This window comes from Semicossyphus pulcher, unplaced genomic scaffold (genome assembly GCF_022749685.1).
Source record: "Semicossyphus pulcher isolate SPU_LCO1_2020_fin unplaced genomic scaffold, fSemPul1.0.p SCAF_4, whole genome shotgun sequence".
Lineage (NCBI taxonomy): Eukaryota > Metazoa > Chordata > Actinopteri > Labriformes > Labridae > Semicossyphus > Semicossyphus pulcher.
Window position 1 is genome coordinate 34205362 of NW_027211715.1, and position 23784 is coordinate 34229145.

The 23784-nt window shown below is 42.5% G+C and overlaps 1 protein-coding gene across 1 annotated transcript; it reads right to left on the bottom strand.

Moving 5' to 3' along the window:
* Positions 1 to 8242: 8242 nt before the first annotated feature.
* Positions 8243 to 14297, bottom strand: gorab (golgin, rab6-interacting). Its single transcript, XM_069680296.1, has 5 exons — positions 14128 to 14297; positions 13647 to 13968; positions 12658 to 12759; positions 12396 to 12536; positions 8243 to 9654 (listed from the first exon to the last, which is right to left on the bottom strand). Exons 1-5 carry the CDS (start codon positions 14180 to 14182, stop codon positions 9165 to 9167), a joined length of 1110 nt encoding a protein of 369 aa, XP_069536397.1. The 5' UTR covers positions 14183 to 14297; the 3' UTR covers positions 8243 to 9164.
* Positions 14298 to 23784: the final 9487 nt, after the last annotated feature.

Consider the following 23784-nt stretch of genomic DNA (forward strand, 5'->3'; position numbering starts at 1 on the left):
TGTGTTCTGAGCACAGTGACAGAGGCTTCTCTGTTTATGTCTCAGTGTTTGCACTGTGCAGTACGTTTCATCGTAGGAGAAAAATACTGTAGATATTTTTACATTTCTGCTACAGATTAAATGTAGCTGCTGATACCTGAACATTTGTAGTTAGAGTTGAGATGCAGGACTTTCACATGCTTTCAGTGCTTCTTGCAGGACTGCTGACTTTGTTCTGTCAGACTGTAATCACGTCTGTCTGCAGCAAACAGCATCATTTCAGTGTTTGCATTCACCAAAGAACATGCACAGCTGCCTCACAGACATCAATGCACATCATGGACTACAAAGAGGAGTAGGAACTGTACGGCCAAATAGAGACGTACTGTACATTCTTACTGTACGCACATATAAGAACTCTGTATCAGCACTGTTTTTAAATGTGCAAAACCTGCTCGAATGAACCGCATCAGTTTGTCTGTCATCGTACTTTGTCACCAGGCATGTAAGTCACTTTGCTCTCCTGTTGCAGAGTATTAGAGTGTATTTAACGTCTAAATCTGAAGCAGCCGTGTTTGATCCGTGTTACAGTCATCAGTCTGAGTGACAGGCAGCTTCTGGGCTCAGGTTCCACTCTGATAAAGTGCATCACATAAATCTAACAGACGCGTGTTTGCTCTCTGATTCAGGGTTTGACTCAAAGCAGGACTGATTAGAAAGAATTCACTGAAGTCGTGAAACTGTGACTCACTGTGACTCGTGCGGGGACGCGGGGAGCTGATCATTATGGTCTGTTCGGGTCGGGATGGAGCGGTCTGTGGGTGGTACCTGAACGGTGCTGATCTCACAGAAACCTGCTGAGGGCGGAGTCAGGCGTAATGAGGAGAGATCAGCTGGCAGGTGAGAGAGTGTGACCTCAGAAATACACAACCTGTTTAATCACACTCAAGTCAAAGTTAGAAAGAATTAAACTACAACCAAGAAATGTGCTTACACTACAGTTCAGAGGAGGAAAAATACCCTGACACATTTAGGTACTTTCTAACATGAGATGAAATCTTCCTGTTTTTATCTGTCTTCATGTAAATATCTCTTATAAGTGTCCAGCGGTTGTTTTCAGTCAGTGGTGATAAAAGAAGTTGTTTAAACAGCAGTGAACAAAGGAGCAAAGTAAACGTGCAGTTACTGTTTCTGCATTCTTTCACTCTTCTATGTTTGTGTGAAAGTTACAGCTACTGTGGCGATAAAGTTCTTACATGTTAGATAATGATGTTAACTTTTTATAATTAGGTCATAAATAATATAATTTAATTATGTTTAACTAATGCATGAGTCATTTTGATTTATTGCAGGATGTGTCATGAATGTATGTATTTATGTGTGTAAAATAAACATTTGTATGTTGCATCATAGTTCCACAAAAAACAGGCGTCAGAAATAAACTGTTATGTAACTAGAGTGCAGCTGATTTGATGCATATGGACGAGTTTTAATATCTCCAACATGTGCAATATCACTTTTCTATATCAGGCTGTATTAAATTCATTACAACCGTCATGACCTGATTCACAACCTGATTTATCTCTGCACCTTTGCACTCTCTAAGTGTTGTGTTTATGTTAAATAATGTATATATATATATACTTATAAATATATATATTCATAATTTGTAAAATATTTTTGTACCCACAGGTCTGTGTGTAGTACTTTAACATTTAGTTTTCAGTGTCTGTCTGTTTAGGTTGTGTGTCTGTACTTTGAGAGCAAAGAAAACTTCCTCGTATGTGTCCACATACTTCTTGGCCAATAAAGCTGATTCTGATTCTGTGCAACTTCACTTCCAATATCAGAGACAATATTCATATTTATTAATTCATTAATTAATATTTATAGATTGTAACTTTTAGCAATACAACCTGTTCTTAATTATTATGCATAATTACGTTCTTTATCAACTTTAAATTCATAATCTTGTGCAACATAACTTTTTACGACTTTACAACTGTCAGTGTAATTGCCACCCTTACTTTAAATCCCTTGTTGTGTTATTCTATAAGGCGATGTCTCTTTTACATTAACAATTTAACTGTTTTATATTTCACTTGTATCTGAGCTGTATTTCTCTAACGTGCGCTGTGTATCTGGAGCGACCTGCTCGAGAAGGTTCTCTTATCTCATCAGCTGTGGGCAGATGCGTCAGCAGGCGGCAGAGCGCTGCAGGAAAGTAACACTCGCTGAAATACAATTTCAGTCTTTCTACAGTTCATAATATTTCCTTCAGTGTTTTCATGTGTTTTATATCGCTTATACATTACAAAGGAGGAAACTGTATTTTTTTTTACTGCAGTTTTTATCTGACAGCGGCTGTCAATCAAGCTCTAAAACATATGATTATGATTGAAGCTTAATAAACCTTATATGTTAAATTAGATTAGCCTTGTTACATGCATCAGCACTGATTTTCTTGTTATGCACAGAAACTTTGAGATTATAGTTTAAATGCAACATTTACTTATATTTTATGAAGTATATTTTTGTTTATTATATTATTATATATAATGTATAATTATATATTATTATTTGTGTTTTGTATACATTTATTTACTGCTGCTTAAATACTAATAAAAAACCTTCTTGCACCCGAGCTGTCAATCAAAATGCTGCATTTAAGTGAATTTTTCATGACGGTCTAAATGTGTTTTCATGTCTTTACTTTCTCTGCGTGATCTCAGTCCCTCGGTGCAGTCCTGCCCGGCCCGAGGAGGCTGAGGAGGAGGAGGAGGAGGAAGGTCCGGGGCAGCCGCCCTGCCGCCGCCGCTGTCCGGTGACCCCTGGAGCTGATTGGAGTGCAGTTTTGGCCCCTGTCCTGTTTGATTTCCTTAATTGGGGGTGAATGGCCTCCTTGTTGACTCTTTACTTCCTGTGCAGAGAAGCACGCGCTGCAGACACGCTCCCTCTGCGCTGCGCTGATTACAGCCGCTGCACCGGGACTTGTGCTGCAGGGACCGAGCTGCAGACCTCTCAAGCACTCTGATTACAGCGATCAGAGGAGACGCGGAGGGGCCAGGAGCGGAGCTGGTCCACGACCCGCCTGCACGCAGCATCACAGCTGTAAACACGCAGCACGCAGGGACGTCATGCTTCTGTCTCTTATGAAAGCCGTGAACACATGAAAAATAATGTTTTGCTAGTTTCATATATAGTGTTGGGCTGCAACAAAGATTCTTAATACTGTGCTTACGTAAACTTAAACTTATATTAGGCAGTTTTAAACTTCCAAGTGTTTTATTCCTCTGCGTCACAGCGGCTGTTACTTTGCACAGTTTACACACAGAACACGTGATCAGTCAGTAAAACATGATGAACTGCTGCAGATTAAACGAGCCGACAGCAGTTAAATTAAAGTAATAATATTGGCAGGTCCATCCTGCAGAGTGAGCGCTTTTTGCTTCATGTACTGAAGTTCTTCTGAACGCAGATTATTATTGGTGACTGCTAATTTATGGTCTGAATTTAAGTTGGACTTAGAGTGTCTGAAAACGATGGAACTTTACTGTGGAGGATGAAGACGCTCAAAATGCTCCCTGTGGAAGTTTGTGATGTGTCCTATATTTGTGATACAGCTCCCGCACAGTCACACACACGGGCACAGTGAGAGTCCGTTTCTGTTACCCCCTCCACAGTCAATTATAGGACCCACATGGTGCATGTATGTTCTTCTGCTCTGTATGTTAATGACAACATGATGAGTCGGCCTTGTGTTAAAGCAAACATGCATTATACTCTTTGTTTTCATGGGTCTACTAATTTATTTAAGGTCATTTTGTGAAGTGTCGAAATAAAAGTAGATTTCAGTGTGTGAAAAAATGCTTGTACAATTATCATGTGAATATTGTGAATATAATTGATAAGAAGTGTTTAACTTTTTATGTGTGCTGCTGTAAATGTCTCTACATGCATCAATACAGTCTGACCTACAGCTCATTTAAAATCTGTACACAGACTGGTCTGGTAAAAAATGGTTTGATTAAAAACAACACAGTTCATGAACTACGTGAATCGATATATTGTTAATTTATATTATAATTTAATTATTATTATTATTATCTAAATATTATATAACATTTAGAAGACCTACCAGCAGTTATTCTTTAATGGTTTGATGTGAGGGTGTAAAACGTGTAAGTGACGCGCAGCTGGCAGATAAATGTGCTGTAAATAACAATAATAGAGTAATTGCGTGTAATTGTGAGTATTACATGAAGTATCAGTTATGTTTTACGACGTCTTGTGTCGAGCTGCAGCTTCACTGTAAACGCTCAGACTGAAATCTGCTCCTGATTAAAACTCAACAGTTTACAGAGAGAGACATTCAGCTCGCGCTCTTTATAACAAACCCCGCGCGCAGAGAGAGAGCGAGAGAGAGAGAGAGAGAGAGAGAGAGCGGAACGCCGCGCGAGCATCACGAGGAATCAATCAGTAATCAATTAATCAATTAGTGGTTCACGTCGGTGGGTTTGGGTTCAGTTAAAAGCTCTGGCTCATTTTAAATGTAAAGTTATGATGAATCATCTTCGCTCATTATTTTCTGTGTTTTCCTTCAGAAACATCTGCGCGCGCTTTAACACGAAGTGAGGAGTATCTGAGCAGCTGCGCGTCACGAGGCCAAATCACATTCATGTCTGAGTTCTCCTACAAGAGTCTAATTTTCATTTATCGCTCACATTTATCTTTGAGAGTGTGTAAAAAGGATCAGAGCCACATGCTCGGGATTTCCATCATCTGGTTCTGATTATTACTCATGATTTTACTTTGTTTATATTTATTACAACTTGTTTTTTTTTCTTTGGCTAATAAAATTAAACCACCGTTAATCTCAGATTTCTGACTTTAAACTCACAGTCCGGATTTAAACATTATTACTTACTTTGTATAAGTAAACGGTTTATTTTTCTTTGGTTAGTCAAGTCAGAACTCTGCCTTTAATACCTTTCAGAGCGCACACTTTAAACTCGAACTTCTGACTTCAGGCTCAGAATTTTAACTTCATAAACCGTCAAGTTTTTTAGTCTTTTTCAAACCAGAATTCTGACTTTTAAATGATAACTTTAACTAAGATTTTTGTTTTTTTAACCTCTACGAGTCAAGTCTGAAATCAGACGTCAGATATGTGCTCACATGTGTCTCTGATGCTCTTTGGTTGGTTTTGGGGGAAACATCATTAATTCGGCCTAAGTATTAAATTAAGACTGCGCTTGTGACCCAGCAGCTGAATGGACCCGGGCACGTGCTCGTTAATTGCAGATCCAATTAAACGGAGGCCGAGCGGAGTTCCAACATGAAACCAGCTTCACAGTAAATCTGACTCCATCATCTCTTCCGCTGTTCCGGCTCTCAGTCGTACCGACAGCGGGGTCAGAGTTCAGCTGGTCCGGGGGTGAAGCTCGGCTCGTCCAGATGCTTCAGAGACGTTCAGGGGGAAAAAATAAAATCTGGATTTGGAGCTTTTTGTTTTTTCTCTCGGTCTTCTCCGGTTTCAGACTCTTTTCTCGACCTGTCGAGCGACGCCAGCGCCACATAAATCACACTTTACTTTATAAACCTCCGCTCTCTGAAGTCCGGCCCAGCGCGCGCACACACACGCAGAAACACACACACAATACACCACTCCCCAATGGAAATGTATTTGTAATGTAGGAACGATTTCTGCAGTTTGAGCCGGTTGGATGCTTTAATGTCCGCAGCCTGAATCTTCTCATTTTTCTTTTTCATAATCCAGAGCACATTTCTCTTCACAGGACCCTTCCCTCCCTCGCTCCCTCCCTCCCTCGCTCGCTCCCTCCCCAGGAGTTCTTCTGACAATTATTATTATTACTCCCATTAAAGGTGAGCAGCGAGGGGATCATGTGGAAGTCTACAGGAGGAGGAACACACTCCGATCAGGTCACACTGTCCTGACTTCTCTCCAGAATATTTCAGTAAAAACATGAACTCTGTTATTAGATCAAGAAATGAAAGTGGGTTCAGTCAGTGGGGGAAACATCACTCAGATATTATATTTAAGTTTAAGTATAAATACTGTGATGTGGAATTTTCTTCATTTCAAGTAAAAGATGTGTTCAAAGAGTGCCGACTCTTTAGGTATCAGAAGTATGCCTTACTGGAGCCTCACTTATTACCTCTCTTATCACAGATTTTCATTTTAATATATTTGACGCATCAATAATAATGTGATGTCCTAAAATGTTTTTACTCTTGATGAAATTCTTCAAATCAAACTTATTTTGAGTCTATATTTCTTCATGTGCTCGTTCATGTGGCCTGACAGTAAAACATCGCAGGCCGCTGCAGGACAATTATAAAACCTTAGAAAATACTGATCTGAAAACAGGCTGGATGAAACGTCCACACTGGCAAAAAAAACAGGAGAATAAGACTCTTATGATGTATGTCGTTTCTGTATATGTATGTCGACAGCCTGGTGTTCCTCTAACTCCTACAATTCTGCAGCCACATGAGCGTCAGAGCCCCTTCACCCAGATCTCTCCCTCTCAGGACAAAAAGCTCGAGTTAATCCAGCAGATACGTCTCAGGGTGGAGACTTTTTTTGTGCAAATTTGCCGAGTTGAAGTTAGAAAGAATTGTCTTATAAAACCTGACAGTTATGGCGTCTAAAGATGGACAGTGGAGGCCAAACAACCCGAGCCGAAAGGACGTACAGCAGCAAAGACATCAAAACTTTAGAGGAATCAGAATCTGCAGAGTAACTTGAGTGTCCGTACTCCCTGCGCAGCAAACTGTGCTGCTCTTCTGTTACACTATGAAATCTTTTTAATGCTTAGTTTAGTTTCTCGACTGTAGAAGTGCTGCTTGCTTGCTTACTTGCATTTAATTTTTAATTCAGCTTTTTGTTCATTATTTTGCAAGACAAATATGTAAAACTCCTTTACAATTAAATAAACCTGACTGTGAAATAAATGCAGTTTCTCTGTCGTGTCGTAGAGCAAAAGAATAAATTAAAAGTGAAAGCACAAAAGGGAAGTAAAACAAGTGTCCTCAGATTCCTTCAGTGGAGTGGAAGTGACATAATTCAGTAGTTTACGTGTTGGCTTTTATAATTTGCTTTAATCTGAGCAGAGATCTGCTCCTGGGACTTCAAACGCTGACCTCGGAGTTTGAGCGGGGACAGACGGGACGGTGGTCACTCTCCCTCTCTGAGCTTCTACCTCCCAACTAATTAAAAAAGCTGCTTTTACGGCCTCCTCCTTCAGACGGCCAGATGTGACCGGAGCGCTGTAAAATCTCAAAGCGCTTTACAGAAACACTTACTGCACTTTAAAAAACGACGAGCAGAAAGCGACGAGGGTCCCGGCGAGCTCCCCCCGCGCGTGCATTCCTTCTCAGGACCACGAGCTGCGGTCCTGCAGAGAACTCGGTATCTTAAAGCTGAAATGAGAAACACGAGGACAGCAGAGGAACATCGTCTCCTTTAACGTTTATTTTAGGAAAATATCAGACTGTGAATCTAAATATCACCAAATATTTCCCCGCTTAAATAACTTTCTATCTGCATCAGTCAGTTGATCCACAATCATTACACACACAGACTTTGGTCAGGCCCACATACATTAAGTGCAACATTAGATTATTGTATTACATTATTTTCAACACGTTGCTCCATGTGCAGAGAGAGAGCAGGACTGCAGAACCACATGCAGCTGAAGCATCTGTACATACATTAGCAGATATCGTCTTACCGTTCAGGAGGCCCGCCGCTGCTCGCTGCACTGACAACAGCAGAATTAGCTTTGTGAAACACGAGCCCCGCGCCGCCTAACATGTTCATCTACAACACATAAGACAGCAGGGTTTATGTGCCGAGCAGAGAGATTCATGCTTCGCTGCGTTCCAGGAAGTAAACAGGACCCATCTTTCATTTGTTGCCACAGGAAGACAACAGTCGTCTCAGAGAGATCATTCACATATAATGTAAAAACACGTGTTTAGAAGAAGAGCAGTTTTTTGGAAGCACATAAACACCAGCGATTAAGAATAATAGCTGCAAGAAATTCTTCTGAATTACTCTGCAGCTGAGTGTGATTCTGTCTGATCCTGCAGGTACACACACACACACACACACACACACACACACACACACACACACACACACACACACACACACACACACACACACACACACACACACACACACACACACACACACACACACACACACACACACACACACACACACACACACACACACACACACACACACACACACACACACACACACACACACACACACACACACACACACACACACACACGGCCGGCTGCCGAGGCCTGACGCAAAAACAAAACAATTCTTTAACTTGACAAACTTTAGAGGCTGAAGTCAGAACTTTGACTTAATAACTGCTTTAAAATATTGATTTAAATCCAGACCTGTGCGATCAAATCAGACCTCCCTGTTCCCCTAAATATATATTCTACTAATCTGCAACAGAAAGTACCGTTTGAAGGACATGAATGCAGCCCGGATTACTTGGACTTACTCGTAATGTTTTATGCATCTGTTAAGGCAACTGAAAGGACTTTGTTTAGGTGTGGGTAGAAAGTCGTCGTGGAAGAAATCACCGTTCCATAATTTGATACCAAAAGACAAACTCTCCTTCCCAAACCATAAACTACGTCGTTTCAGCTTAAAGGGGAAGCATGTTATTTTAAAGCTCGGCCCTGTTTGTGAATAAACGGCACAAAACATTTTGGAATCGTTCCAGCAGATTGTTTCAGCCGGCAGCAGGGAAACGAGCTGTAATGGCTGCCGTCAGATGTAGCAGATCAGCGTTCTGCGAGGTAACGTGACCGAGCCTGTCGGGCACAAACCAGCACTTTCAGGGGGACTGCTTTGATCGTGCACACGAAGGTTTACGTTGCAGCCGCCACAGCCCGTGTCGCTGCGGGCAGAATTAATCTACCGAAGAAATTTAAAACACAAGAATTTAACACTTGATACCCAAAGAGTGTTTACGTTTGTTACCCAGCCCTGGACGTTACAGGTTTGATCTAGCTGATCAAATATTACAGAAAACTTTAGTGTTTTATATTAAGTCTCATTTTTGGTGATGCACAGACAGTTTTCAGAACAGCAGACGAATGGTGAGTGTTTCTCTTTTTGAGCATCAGGATGCAACAACTTCGGTCTGAACACAGTTTTCTAGTGTTTTAAGGTCCTGCTCAGTCGTCTCTGGTTCAGTGGTCGGTTGGACGTCACCTCCCCTCTCCTCCTTCACAGTCTCTTCCTCCTTCACAGTCTCTTCCTCCTTCACAGTCTCTTCCTCCTTCACAGTCTCTTCCTCTGCGGCTCCACTGTCTTTGCTTGATTGCACCGTTCCCTCCTGATTCTCCACTGACCCGTTTCCCTGCGTCTCCAGACAGCTTCTCTTCTTCTTCTCCTCCTTCTCCTCCTCCTCTTTCAGCTTCTCCAGCTCCTCCTCGGTGGCCTGAAGCTGCAGCTGCTGCATCAGCTCCTCCAGCTTGTGGGCTTTCCGCAGCTCGTTCTGCTGGATGATGGCGCAGAGGTGCTCCGTCAGCTGCTCCTTCACCTCAGTCTTCTTGTGCAGGTCCAGCTTGGCTGCCACGTACTCCGCCTCGGCCTTCTCGTAGCGCTTTCTGAGAAAATATGTGAGAACCAAAAAAACAAAGTAACGCGGCTGCAGGAAAATCTCACTGAAACTGCAGATTTGACAGAATATGTTAACATAGATGAGATGAGTAACTTTACTTCTGTGACAACAAGAGGATGTTTGATTTCGTTTTAAATGTCGGCTGCAACAAAAACAATCGTTGCCTGCTGAGAAAACCCACAATGACCGAATGTGCACATCATGCAACATATTTATCTTTATCTCAGCTTGTTCATAATCTCATATTGAGAGTTTGTGAGTTTAAATGAAGATAAAAACTCCTGCTTTATATTTATAGATAAATATTTGATTCAACTTTAACTGCATGCACTGAAGAATAAGAGTGAGCGTCGCGCTGAAATGATCTTCAAACTCATCTTGCACAGTTTGTAACAGCTGGATCATTTAAATCAGGTTTGTTTTTTATGTTTCTTCTTTAAATCAAATATATTTTCAGATCTCTGTTGGTCGGACTCAGAGGCAGCATGAAGGTCATACGACTGGATGAAAAACCCCGAGATGGTTTTCATCTTCGTTTAGGAAATTGCTAGAGCGATAAATATAAAGACTTTACTGTTCTTGCCACTGTCCAGAATAGTTATTGTATTTACTGATCATGATCTATGAGTGGATGAAGCCCTCCTCATCATAATTTGATATTTATTGTTTTGTTTTGTTTCTTGTCTTGAGCTCTGTTAAACATCTCGTCTTTGTATTTGTACGGTTCATGTCTGTATTTGTGGATCCCCTCGAAACGAGAGGACACATCTCACGGAGTTATTTCTGATTTCCAGCAAATACTTAATTACAGATGAACACTGACATTTTTTGGCATCCCCAGCAGTCAGGACTCATGTTTGGCATTCCTCCAACTCGATCCGTCTTTGGTAAAAGAGCTGTTAATGTCTTTGCTCCTTCACCTTGATCTGAGTTAAAGTTCACCTGAAGCGACTCGGAGGCTCGGAAGATCATAAAACAGAATTAAGGGTGAAGGCACCTCTTATTGCTGAATGCTGTTCACTTATTGTTGAGATTAACTTTTTTATGTTTTATGTTATATTTATTTTTATGTGAAACTTTTTATGCTGCCGTCTTGGCCAGGACTCCTCTGTAAAAGAGATGTGTCTCAGTGGGATTATTTCCTGGTAAAGACATAGAGTACGGAAAACGGAGTGAAAGCTGGCATCGAATGCCTCCTCAGAATTAGAAAACTTTATAGAAATCTTTGATCAGAAACGTTTGAGGGTTGCCAGATCTATGGGGAGAAACAACAACAAACAAGCGACCTGGTGTACAGGAAACAGACCGAAGGAGCAGCATGCCCTCCTCAGGATATTTCTTGCTGAATATCTGGTTTGAATAAGTCGTTCAATGTGTCAGTAGGCTAGTTATTAGACATGAAGCCGCTAAGAAGGTGTGAAAAGTCGTCCCCGAAGCTGGAAACGTGTCACTTGTGAGTGTTGGGACAGAGGGAACAGATAGCGGACGGATGTTGCAATAGGACATACACAGCATGTAAATATAAAACATCTGTTAAGAATTTCTTTTACAGAATTTAAAGTCATTTTTCGCTCCATCAGAAATACACTGGAGAAAGACAGGACACAGAAGAACAGCGAGCCAGAATAAACGTCAACCCTTTGAAAACAAGCCTGAGAAACGACAAATAATTGTCAGTGACTTTACACGGAAACAAGAACAAAGTCAGTAACAACACGCAGACTGGGAAACCTGACTTTCCTTCCTTTTGTTAAATGACAAACATGATTTTTTGTAGAAAAACATCTTTATGTTTCTCAAAAGAAAGCTCAAAGTATTAAAACTAAAGTCTTGTGCTGGCACTGAAAAGTTTCCAGTTGTCTCTACAGAGGACAGATACACGTCGTCCAACAGTGTCTGGATACAGAAACCTTGTTTGGCGAGTGAAAACAGAACATCACATACTGTTTGGGAACACTGCGGTAACTAAACACATGATGTCAAACATCTTTACTTCAGGGTTTTATGTTGAAGCTCAGCAAAATCCCAACGATCGATTTAATCAACATAATCATAACAGAGAGCAGTGTGAGGAGTGTGTGAAGGTCAGCTCCTCTTCCCGTTACACAAACATCTGTAATGAGTGTTCATGACTGTGCACGGAGGACGCACAGGGTCAGACACGGCTTTACTGGATCCATGTTTGTAAAATAAACAAGCCATTTTAAAACTATGGTCTGTGAACCCTCTGCTCTGCTGGGAACCTTCATTGTTGCACTTATTAAGAACTGGTTTAAGACGCAGCAGAAGTTAGTGTTTTTTCACGTTATATTTAATAAATTGTTCAGAGTTTTAGTTTCGGCTTCACGGGTCTCTGACCGAGCCTTCGAGCAGGGCTGTGTCAGCTGGAACAGTGTGTGAAGGTAGAGGGGAGGAAAAGGTGGCAGGAATTCTGGAAACCAGCTGCAGGGGGCAGCATTTACAGCGGCTGTACAGTTACCTGCTCACTTTAAAGGTTTGTTCTCACAGTGCTGTTTCCTGCAGGAATCTGATTTATAATATGTTTAGACTGATTGCTAATAACATTTTATTAAATCCTTAGCTAACCTCGGCTGCCCTTAAGAAGTGCTTGACCTGAAAAGGCCCGATGATGAAGCGTATACAGAGATGTTGGACCTTAGTTCAGTGGAGCTGCTTGTTGGTTTATATCGTTTCCAAATGAGTTATTTTCTGGTGTTGTCGGCGTACCTGGCGGAGGAGTAGTCCCAGCTGGCTTGTTCTATCCTGCCTCTCAGGATGCCGATATCATTGGACACCATGTCATCGAGGGCCTGGAGCTCCCTCTGGATTCTCTTCAGCTTCACAGCCTCTGCCTGGGTCTGTTTGGACCTTTGGACAATAACAGAGTTACATGGTAAACTTTCCCTCTTTCCTGGTCTTAGTTGATCAGCTTGGACCTTTATCTGTCTTGACACCATGTTTATAACCACAGTGAGGAAGCCATACTTACTTCTCAGCTATGGTTTTTGCCAGCAGAGCTTTCTTGCGCTTATTCCTCTCTTCGATTAGCTTCTGCTCTTGCTGCAGTTGTTCCAAACGCGTCCTTTCCCGTCTGTGATCAAAACCAGAAAGAATTTAACAAACACAAAACTAAATCCAAACCGTAGTCAGGGCTTTGGGTCACACATCCTCCTTCAAACTGCCAGAAGAAAAACAAATATCAACTTTAAAAGACAGCTTGGTTAAAAGCTCATTATGTTATATTATAACTCATTATATTCACTGTCTTTAGTTCAACAAGTGTGGTGCATCACTTCTTATCTCAACAAACACTGTGCAAAGGTTCAAGCATCAGTTGAATCCCAAACAAACACGTAATTGTACAGTAATTGGCCGTATTTCACAAACAACTCTCACACAGGATCTTAATTTAAATCACTTCCTGCTTCAGTGTTTGCCTTCCTCTTGCTCACATGATCTGAAACCTCTCATCCGTCTTCATTGTTTATTCACAGCCTGTATTAGCCCCACTCACAACCTCAGGCACTCAGTAAACTACACGGTTATTCAGCCACATGTTCAAGTATCCTTCGGCAAGATGCTGAAACCTACCGTGCTCTAAATAATGACTGACTTGTTCATTAGTTATCTTAATGAGTGTATGAATGTCTGCATGAAATGGTGAATGCTGACATGTAGCATAATGTGCCTTGAGGGGTCAGAAGACAAGAAAGGTGCTATATAAGTGCATATCTGTCATTGCCTACTATGGGTATAGCTGCACACAGTATGTCCATTTAAATGTATTTAACGTGACACTGAACACATCATGTGGTGATGCAACCCCCACCTGGAAAACAGGTGAACTTATGACGTGCCACTTTATCTACTTTTGTTTCAACAGGTGACAGTGTCCGTCTGTATTGTACAAAAATGTCACCATATATTTTAGAGTAAATAAAACCAAAATATGAAATATAATTTGAAAAACATACTAACAGTGCCACCTCTTGAGTCTCCAGCTCTTTGACAACCGGGGTCTCCTCCTCAGGAGCCGGCTGGTGGTCTTTAGTCGGCTTCACCAAGTTATGTTTCTGCTGCACCTCCTGTTTGACTGCCGGGGCTGGTGCTGGGGCTACTGTAGGAGATGTGGGCTGAGGCGGTTTGGTGAGTTGTTGCTCCGGTTGGAGTCCAGGAAGTGCGTCTCCTTCGTTTTTCTGAACGGCTAACTGAAGGGCCCTCTCCCGCTGTAACTGCTGCCGACTCCGGTTGGTTGGAGCCGGTTTCCGACCCCGGACTGCCGCTGTGGACATCGCTGAGTCTGAAAATACATGCAGGTAAGATTTCTAGAGGCGATTTTTACATGAAATGTTTCAGACTGAGTGTAAAGTGCGATAAAAACAAATGTCAAGCAATGCAAAAGCCAAAGTCGAGCCAGGCGCTAACTTGTCTGGCTAACGTTAGCAGTAAGAAATGTTACCTTTCTGCTGCATCTTCCGAAGCTCTTCATCAGAAAAACCAGCCCAGCCGCTCATTTTACACCTTCACTCGAAAGGTACTCCAAGCAAGACAGCAGAAATGGCTTAAACATGAAATGTTATTATTCTTGTCAAAAGATAATCATTCCAAAGTTCTAAAAATCAGAGAAAACTCTCTACAGCTTTGAACGCCACCGCCATATTTGTTTATCAGTGCCACGTCTAGGACCCCAGAAGGACCCGGGAAGTGGAAGTTGCAGATATCGCCTGAATAAAAAAACAAATACTATCGTAAATTTGAAATACAATATTACATACAGTCAGTGTCTTAGCACCATTCCTGTATTTTTAACTAAGGAAAAACATTTTTAAATTTTTTATGGGTCTTTGCAAATAAATATTAGATTGTTTGTTGTTATACAGAAGGCATATTAATGGGGTGCTACATGCCCTCTATTGATCTCTTACGGAAGTTTTCATAAAGTTTTTTTCACGTATTTTTTTGCCGATTGTGGCTTCATGCAATAGATTTAGATTTTTGGTGTCATTGTGTTTGATAGGATAACACTGTGATGAAGAGTCATAAGGAATCAGAATAAATTCACCCTAAATGTCTTTATAAAATATGCTCAAACTAAATAATTTCCACGATGTCCAAATCACATTGGTCGATGCTGAAATTGCCCAGACTATTGTGGCCGGTGATTTCAAGAGGAGGGGCAGACACATCCTGCCAGAGTGTGGCTTATTTAAATTTGATCTCTATTTGTGAACAGTCCATAAAAGTAACTAACTTTACATCTAACCATCTAAATCCAACCAAATCTTTGATGTCCATGTTTGAAGATCCCAACCACTATTTTTATTTTATTTCATTTTGATTTCTTTCTTATCTTTTATTTCTAAAGTAGTAGTTATGTAATGTTCATTTCCCATTTAATATTTAGTACGCAATTTCTGACTCCAACTTTGAACATGCAACATGCATGCTGTTCTCGAGAAAAAATGTCTCCAGCTGCATCACTCTGCTAAACACGGATACAGTCTGCTGTGTTGCCTCTTAACCCTGCCCGTTTCGCTGTAGCCTCAGGACCTTCCCTTATCATTGGTGGGGTGTCTCTTGAAAATGATGTCTTCCTTTCAATCAGACTTTTCCAGCTACAAAAGGTCTTTAAGTTTCTTATTGCTGTCATGTCGTGTACTTTTCTTATGAATATCGCCTATTAACTCAAACAAATTGACAGCAGGCGTATCATTGTCTGGTGAGTCGGAGGTGGAGGTGGAGGTGGAGGTGGGGTCTATGGACAGGAAACAGGACAGAAGGTATTTCATGACTTCGTAGGAGAGGCCAGAGTTCATATGATTAGTTTTTTATTGCTTTCTTTACCACTGTCATTCAGCACACACATCACATATTCAGCTCTGTGTTCCATCATTACCTTCACTTATGTCTGACTTTGTACGGCCTCCTTATTTCCCTCAGTAATTGGTCAAGGTACAGACATGCAGCGTGTCTTTTTAACCTTGGCAGTGCTGAGGAGCCGGAGCGATGCAAAAACAATGACCTCTGCTTGGCAACTAATAAAAACTGGCCTCCACATCTTTTTTGCATCTGGGGGCCAATTATGTGCAAGTTAAAAGGCGAAACACCTCAGGAGGGCATAAATCGCCGGCAGAGTGGAGACAGGGCCAGGCATGGAGGCCAGATGGCACAGAGACAACCACTCTGGGTTCAGAGCATGTTTAGCTGCCCCGGCGTCGGGCCGCGGATGAGACGGCCTTGGATCCCTGATTAGTGAGCGCCTGCGGGGACCACATGGCTCATTACTGGTTTGACCTGCGGAGGCACATCAGGGTTAGAGGTGGGGGAAGTGTATGAACCCCCTGTAGGAATGGGGGGGACTGATCGGAGAGAGGGAGGTCACTGTGATGGCTGCGCTCGGTTCAGAAGTTCAACATGTCAGATCTGATGTCCACATGTGTCCAGAGGTGACGTTCTTCAAAGAACAAGAGAAAGTTCTTCCTCTCTTTACTCAGCTAGTGGACATCAATGGAGATTAATTTTAAAAAATGTGTATTTTTTGGTCAGGGAAACAGGACAATCAGTTGTGTTAAACTTCAAACATTTACTTGACTACCAGTTCTCTTATTCACAAAAACATCAATCATTGTTATCAAGGTCTGAACTTGTGTTTTTGTTTTTAAGAGTTAGGTTCCCCACCAGCTCAGCTAGCTGTTCTCTTACGTATTGTTTTGATGTGTCGTAGCAGTCGGGTGACGTAATATAAAGAGCCCAAAAGTCTGCCTGGGGTGGCGGTTGATGGCGATGGATGGGTCAAACAAACACAGGACTTTTAATTAAAGAGACTGATACTTGATTCCTGTGGAAACGCAGCAGTCAATTTGACCCTTTGTAAGAGGTTTATTTCTTTTTAAATTAAGGTAATTTACCTAACGTGGGAACATTAGCAACATAACTGAAGTATGTTCCTTATAGCAAACATGCCCAGTTAGTTTTGTAACTTGAGTTAATCCCCGTTATAACTCAGTACTGTCGTGATCCAAACCATGATCTTTTCCTGAACCTTAGTCAGGTGGTGTTGCTGCCTACACAATACCTAATAGCAATCGTTAGGAAACAGTAACCATGTGTCAAGTATTGTTGAGCTGTTGCTATTGGGAAGCAGAACTGCCGCATGGGCTGTGCAAAGGATGCAACCGCACAGGGCCTGGCGCCTCTAAAGGGCCTCGCACAGGGTCCGCAGCAAGTTCCAGTTCCACAGGAAAACTGCAGACCTGGCAACCCTGGCTTCACATTCCTGCATTTTATGTTTTACTATATATAATATTTTCAACACTGTTGTTGACTCAACATGATTCTGAAATGAAATTCCTGTTTGTCAATTCCACTATGCACACTCAACAAGACGAGGTCAAAACCTCGTATGTGGCTGACCGCATCAGGTCAGTGTATTACAAGGACTGTCCTCATGAGGCCGATGACAACGTGTTTGAAAGCAGGTGCGCGCTGCGAACGTAGGTGACGACAGCGGACGAGCAGCGGAGGAGCAGCCCCGCTACTCCCCGAACAAAGTATCGAGAGCCTGAGAGACAGAGAGTCGCCTCAGTGGAGGTCCAATATGCTCCATGATCCACCATTGCAATGTCGCAACTCTCTCTCTCCGCGGCTCTGACAGTACCGTCACTCACTCAGTCAGTCACATACAGAACCATTTGTAGGGCTGACCCCAGCGGTCAGACAAAAATGTAACATAACAAATTATTCATGTTTTTTCATTCTTCATTTTCGAATGTAGTGCGTACTTTATCTTGGTGCTCACTGCAAGGACGAAGGAGAAGGGGAAACAGAGTCGGCCGGATGAGAGCGTCAGGTTTTGAGAACACGAGGCGGGTGCTGAGAAAAAGGAAAAGAATTTAAAATAGGAAGCATTTAATAAGTCACTGCGAGGATCGCTGGAGACATTTGTCGATACTTCCAGAGACGTGGTGGCTGAGCAGGCATGCACGTTAAGTTCGCACAGGGCCTTGCACCCCCGCCCTTTTTTTAAGACAATAGGGAAACAAAATAAAACATACATAAGAACCACCATGTTTAACTGTGTATCAATAAAGATTGAAGTTAAAGCAGAAATAAAAACGTCACGTTGAGTCGGTTCATACCAAAGTAATGAATAAACTTTATTCCTCAGTAACAAAGCTAACCTCTAACAGCTGCTGATTACCTTGCTGTATGAGGAAGTGGGATGTGGAAGACAGATTTTGATTCAGACTGGTCGTGGTGATAGATCCTTTAACACGTGTAACAAGTGTGCTCATCACCTCTGCCCTCCCTGTTATCCATAAAGACACATCCAGCACCGCTCAAACAGGAAGTGCTGTGAAATATAAACAGCCAATCCGGGGAGACGTGTGTCAGAGAGTCAGAGCCTGAAATTGGGGATGATTAGGGGTCAGACCTGCCGCCGAGGCTCTGCGCTGGAAGCTGCAGGAACTTCTAATTGCTGTGTTCTTGGTCCACGCTGACCCCTCAGCCTTCTTCTTCTGTCCCGCTCAGAGCGCCCCCCCTCCCCCCACGACTGCTGGTCTGAATTTGTTCTTTAATTTCCATCCCTGACCTTTCGTCCCGCCATCTGCAGCCAGTTTGCAGAGCTACACAGCGTCCTGACATCATGCACGCCGTTTCCCTTTATCTCTCGTTCTCTTCACCCTCAGCGTCCGTCTCTGATTTTCCTCGTGATCTATAAACCCTCCATGTTTTCTTGGGGAAAGAAAGTGCTACTTTACTTCTGTCATGTGTTTAATCTCCCACCTCTAACCCCTCGTGGGATGTTTTCTGCTTGTAGCCTTTCATCAGGATTTCATTTGTTTCTTGATTCTTGAAACCATGATCTCCAGTAAACAGGTGGTGGGAAAGCAGGAAATCCTTTCATTAAGCTTGAACGATCCCTGGTGTCGACGAGGTTAAAGTGCACACAATACTACAGATATCATCACTTAACTCTGCTGCAGCTTAATGCTACCAAACCTCAGAATAAGCACCACACTGGATCCTCCACCATCATTAACATCCCCTCCAGACTTGGCCTTTAGCCGGTGCTGCTCCAAATATACTCCAAGCCTGTTAATGTTCTTGGAGAGTGTCCCTGCTCCGTCTGAACAGAGGTCTGTGCTGCAGACTCTGAGGAGTCACACCTGTAAGGGGGGGAGAAACAGGACCTCACAATGCCTCCCTGTCTCACCTGTAACCTGGCTCTCCTTCCCGTGACAGTCCGTGCGGCATCATGGCCCTTTATCCGCACCGCTGAGCTCTTTGGACAGAGCTCAGGCTCTCAGCAGTCTGACGTCCAGACCTTCAGGCTCGTCCCCAGAGCCGCAGCCTCAGCAGGGAGGAGGGTGGACGGGTGAAAGTCAGGAGCGGCGTCATGCTGTCAGGTTGTGTTGACATTAAAAATACAACAGTTAGGTAAGACAGACACTCAGACACAGAGAGAGGGCAGGGCGAGAACAAGAGGACACAAGGGAAGAACAAGAGGCGGATATAATGAGCCGGCTGGAGGCGTACTGACCCCTCGTCCATCACAGGGATCTCAAACAACCTGCAAATGTGAACTCTGCATGAGCTCCTCTGTCCTTCTGTCTGTGTGAGACCTAAAGAAAAACCGCTGCAAACATGGACTCCCCCTTCTTCCAGTGCTTCTTTATGCTAAGCTATGCTAAGCACATCTTGGACAAGTGCTTCTAGTTGGTGCCTGTGACTTTGCACAACCTGTGAGCGACACTTTGTAGCTAGTTACCTCACGTATACATGCTTTATAATATAATAATAATAAGGTTTATTTGTATAGCACGTCTCAAAACATAGGCTGCAAAGTGCTTTACAAAACATTAAAGCCCAACAATAAAATAACACAATGAAGATAATAAAACAGGAAGACAGAAGACAGAAAGTCACAGCAAATAAAAGAGGAACAACTTTAACCAATGGTTGAATAAAAGAGCAATAAATTACTAAATAAAACACCCAGAATAAAACCTAAGAAAGGAAAGAAAGCCTTTCGATAAAAATCTGTCTTCACTCGTGATTTAAAAGATGATAATGATGTAGCATGTAGCAGTTCCTCAGGCAGGCGCCTTTTTTAAGGAGGTTCCTGCTCGAGGTTTTGTCCCAGTTTTGTAACTAAATCTAGATACGTAACAACAACTTCTAAAAAGAAGTCGACGCTGACTTTGTTTTCAGATTGGAATCAAATCCTGATTAAGGCCACGCCCACACGTACACGGGTGTTATTGAAAACTGAGTTTTTGCCTCCTTCGTTTCCAAAAAAAAATCCTGTCCACACGAGCACGGTTATAAAAAATCACCGTCCAAACGAAAACACAAAAACACAACAGAAACGCTGTCATGAGAACGCCACACCAACAGGTGGCGATATAACCCGGTCATGCAAAGAAGAAGAAGAATCACGGCCAATCAAAAGTCTGAAAAAATGTGCGTCTGTTCCTCAGTGTAGTAGACGAGTAACTGTAACATGTAAAAAGTCCATGTTCACTGTTTTTGTCACGTCCGTCATTTTGCAAGGGATGTCGCGTCATCTGTGACGCCTCACGAAGGAGGTAACGGCGCACAGCCTGACGCCACGAGCCAAAAACACAGTTTACTTCATCTCCATGGAAACAGAGTTTCTAAAAGTCTTCACTCTGAGTTTTACCAAAGATCCGTTTTCAGTGACCTCGTTCGTGTGGACGAAAGGACAAAACATAGAGCGAAATCTACGTTTTGAAAAATACCCGTCTACGTGTGGACGTGGCCTACGTCCCATTTTGTTTGTCCCTGACTGCCAACGCAAGAAGACTTCCTAGATCGTCATATTTTGAAGCGTAGGGCCGCTGACCTACCTGCCATTTTTTTGCAGAGTTGGTTGTGAGCCAAAAAGTTGTCGTGCCGTCTCTGAGACATGTGAATACTCAAACAGCGTGGAGACACTTGTTGATTCCAGCAGGTTACTGGCTAATAGAGGCGTATTCCTGTGGACTGACCCTGGCTGAACCTGACAAACCAGAGTCAGAAAGTTTGGGACTTTTTAAACATGCAATCACATGTGATGACAACTGATTCATTAGGCAACGAGCTCTGCCCAGAAATCCCCATAAAACGAGCTCGATCGAAGTCGGCTTGAAGCTCATTAGGAGAGAAAATGTGGTCTCGTACAGCCGAGCTCAAATAAAGATACAGCTGTCTCCAGCATGGCCTCCAACAATTTGGCTGCTGAATCTGATTCCTAATCAAATTATTTTTAGCTATGGCACATTTAATCTGCTGTTGTTTTATTCATTAGCCGTTCCACGAATTTATTGTGGCTCTGGCGGCCTCGCTGTCTCTCATCTCGGCCGTTTCCCAGAGTGTAACACACACACATCTGGTCCCAATCAGCGAGCGGCAGAGGGAGAGAATGCCTATTAGCAGTTTCTGGCAGAGGTTCACCGTGAACAGCGGTGCCCCCATCTCCCCTGCAGTTTCTGGTAGTCTTGTGCTGTATACAAGCTCTCCCTCAGCGCTTTGCCACGCCCTTATTACCTGATTTCATAACGAGGGCAGCGACATAAACAGGAGAACCTTTTTCTCTGGCAGTGCTGGAGGTAAGGAGCCCCCGCTGAGAGAACAGTATGGAGGTTTATGGCACGAACATGCTGAGCCTCAGCTGACTTAATCACATTAAATCCCAGTACGTGTCTTGTTTGTGGATATGCAAAGCAATAATGGCTCATTGTTCCAACAAAAGGCTGCGATAATCACTCTAATTTATGACCTTCCCTCTTTAGGCCTTTTTATGTTCTTCGTAAACAATTACATAAAACTGATTTGATTATTTTGAAAATCAGAGTTTATTAGCGTCACTGGATCGGAGATATAAAACAACACGAATGTGGGCTGGAACACGAGGTCGGGGAGATGACTAGAAAGCATTCCTGTAAACAAGCGTTCATTAAAAGTAGCAGCCAGTTGGTAAAAGATCTCTGATGCTGTTTTGTCTTTGGAACATCTGTTGTGATTTGAAAGTGTCTAAACTTGTTTGGATGTCTTGAACGGAGAATCAGCAGACGGGAATATTTTTGAATAAGTAACGAGAAACACAATGAGTTGAATCCAAGGAATGAACGTTTGATGGTGGTGAACTTTCAACCCCTAACACCAACGGGACCGCAACCACAACCGCTGAAATTCACACACATGATTCATTACCTAAACCTTTGACGTGAGCACCGGACAAAACGCCTCCTTGTCCAAAGATATGCACACTTCTTCACTGTCGTAAGTGTTACACAAACTCAGATTTTCCTAACTTACCTAATGTGTCCACACTTCCTTGTTTTCACACAATGACCTCCTCACTTTTCATTCCCCACTTTACCACGAATGCCATCATGTTCCAAAATGTCCTTCGGTACATTTTCCTGGAGATGTCCTAACAGTTTCTTTACTTCCCAATATTTCCCATCTTCCAAAAAGCTTCATTAAATCCAGAATATCCTCACTATGTCCTAACTTCCCACAATCTCTCCCAAAAATGTCTCCATGTTAAAAATCGTCCCCACATTCCAAACATTTCCACTTAACCCAGATTGTTCCAGGACGTTCACGTGCGTCACGTCCTAGATGTCCTCACTTTTCAAACCGAGTTTTCCAAGGCGGCTTCACCGTCAGATGTCCACACTTTGCTAACATGTCCTCCCTTCCAAGGTGTCCCTTCAAACACGCTCATATGTCCCCTCTTCCAAAACTGTCCTTGTTTTATAAAATGTCCTCGTGTTTTTACCAAAAGTGTACTATATATGTTCTATAGATGTCCTCATGTTGTCCTCAGTTTTTACTTTTTATTTTAAAATGTTCTTAATTTCTAATTAAACTCACAACAGGTGCCAACTCTTTCTCTTTCTCTCAAACCGACCTCTCTATGTGTTTCATATTTTCTCTATCAAAAAGGCCCTGCTTTAAAAAGAAGTACTGACCACAGACTGTAGAAAAAGATGGCTGACATGACAGCTCCTTCAAAGTGAAAGTTTAACGTTAAGTTTAAAATATCAAAGCATGCACACATTAACAATCTTGAGTATTTTATTCTGTCTTTCATTCCTTCTTTTCTTCCGTTCTTAAGTTTGGTCCCTCTCTCTTCTTCTTCTATCATCTCTGAAAACATCTTCACTGTGAGTTATTTTATTTTCAGATTTTTAAACGTTACAAACTTGCTGCTATAGCTGCGACTTGCTATAAAGGAACCAGAAAGAGGTATTTGAGGAGATGGTAAACTAAGGGAGGAGAATGTAAATTGTCAAGCACACACACACACACACACGTGGAGATATCCTCCCACAAACACACAGTTAATCAGATCCAGGGACAGAGTCTCCGAGTCTTTCCCCTCAGAAACCACCTCCATATTTGTGGGCCTGATTCTAAACACCACGATGCTTTCTGCTCCGGGTGACAGATTCCTGAGCTGCATCATCAAACCGCAACATGCCAGCTGATACTGGGAGACTGGGAACATGGTGGTCTGGCACCATGGGAACCAGTCACAGAGATCAGCAGACTCACACACACACACACAAACAACAAACGGGAACAGGAAATGGGTTTGCTCGTGTGTTGATATCAACATGACCAGTGTGAAGCTTCTGCCAACTGAAAATGACATCAGAAACATTTGTACAGTGGAGTACTTCTGTCTTGTGTGTAACATTACTTTACTGACACAAGTACACATTCAAACCAAACCACAACCGTGTTTATAATCCTAACTCGTGCTCGGTGACGTTACTTGAAAGATCAGTGCCTCACCTGCTGAGAAAAGTAAGTAACATGTTCGATTACTCTGTGTCACCGCCAACACGGCTCCTAACCAAGTTTTGATAATTTAATGGGAATTTTTCCAATTTCCATTTCTTTCTATTTGCCTTTAGGGTACAGGTACAGGTGGAATCTTACCCAACAGAACAGAACTTCCCGTCATGATTTGCAGTTTATTCATATCTATATTTGTTGCAAGCAGTTGTGCAAGTGATGAACAAACCAACCTGTTTCCAGTGTCGTTGTGCGTTGAGCAGTGGTTGATCCTGTTCCGGTTGGTTTATGGCAGGTC

Bases quoted from the DNA above. Each gene is read 5' to 3' on its own strand.
- gorab (XM_069680296.1), bottom strand. From the start codon at position 14,182: ATGAGCGGCTGGGCTGGTTTTTCTGATGAAGAGCTTCGGAAGATGCAG. The intron at 13,969-14,127 runs GTAACATTTCTT...ATGTATTTTCAG, and splicing joins TCGGAAGATGCAGCAGAAAG to ACTCAGCGATGTCCACAGCG. The intron at 12,537-12,657 runs GTAAGTATGGCT...TATTGTCCAAAG, and splicing joins GCAAAAACCATAGCTGAGAA to GTCCAAACAGACCCAGGCAG.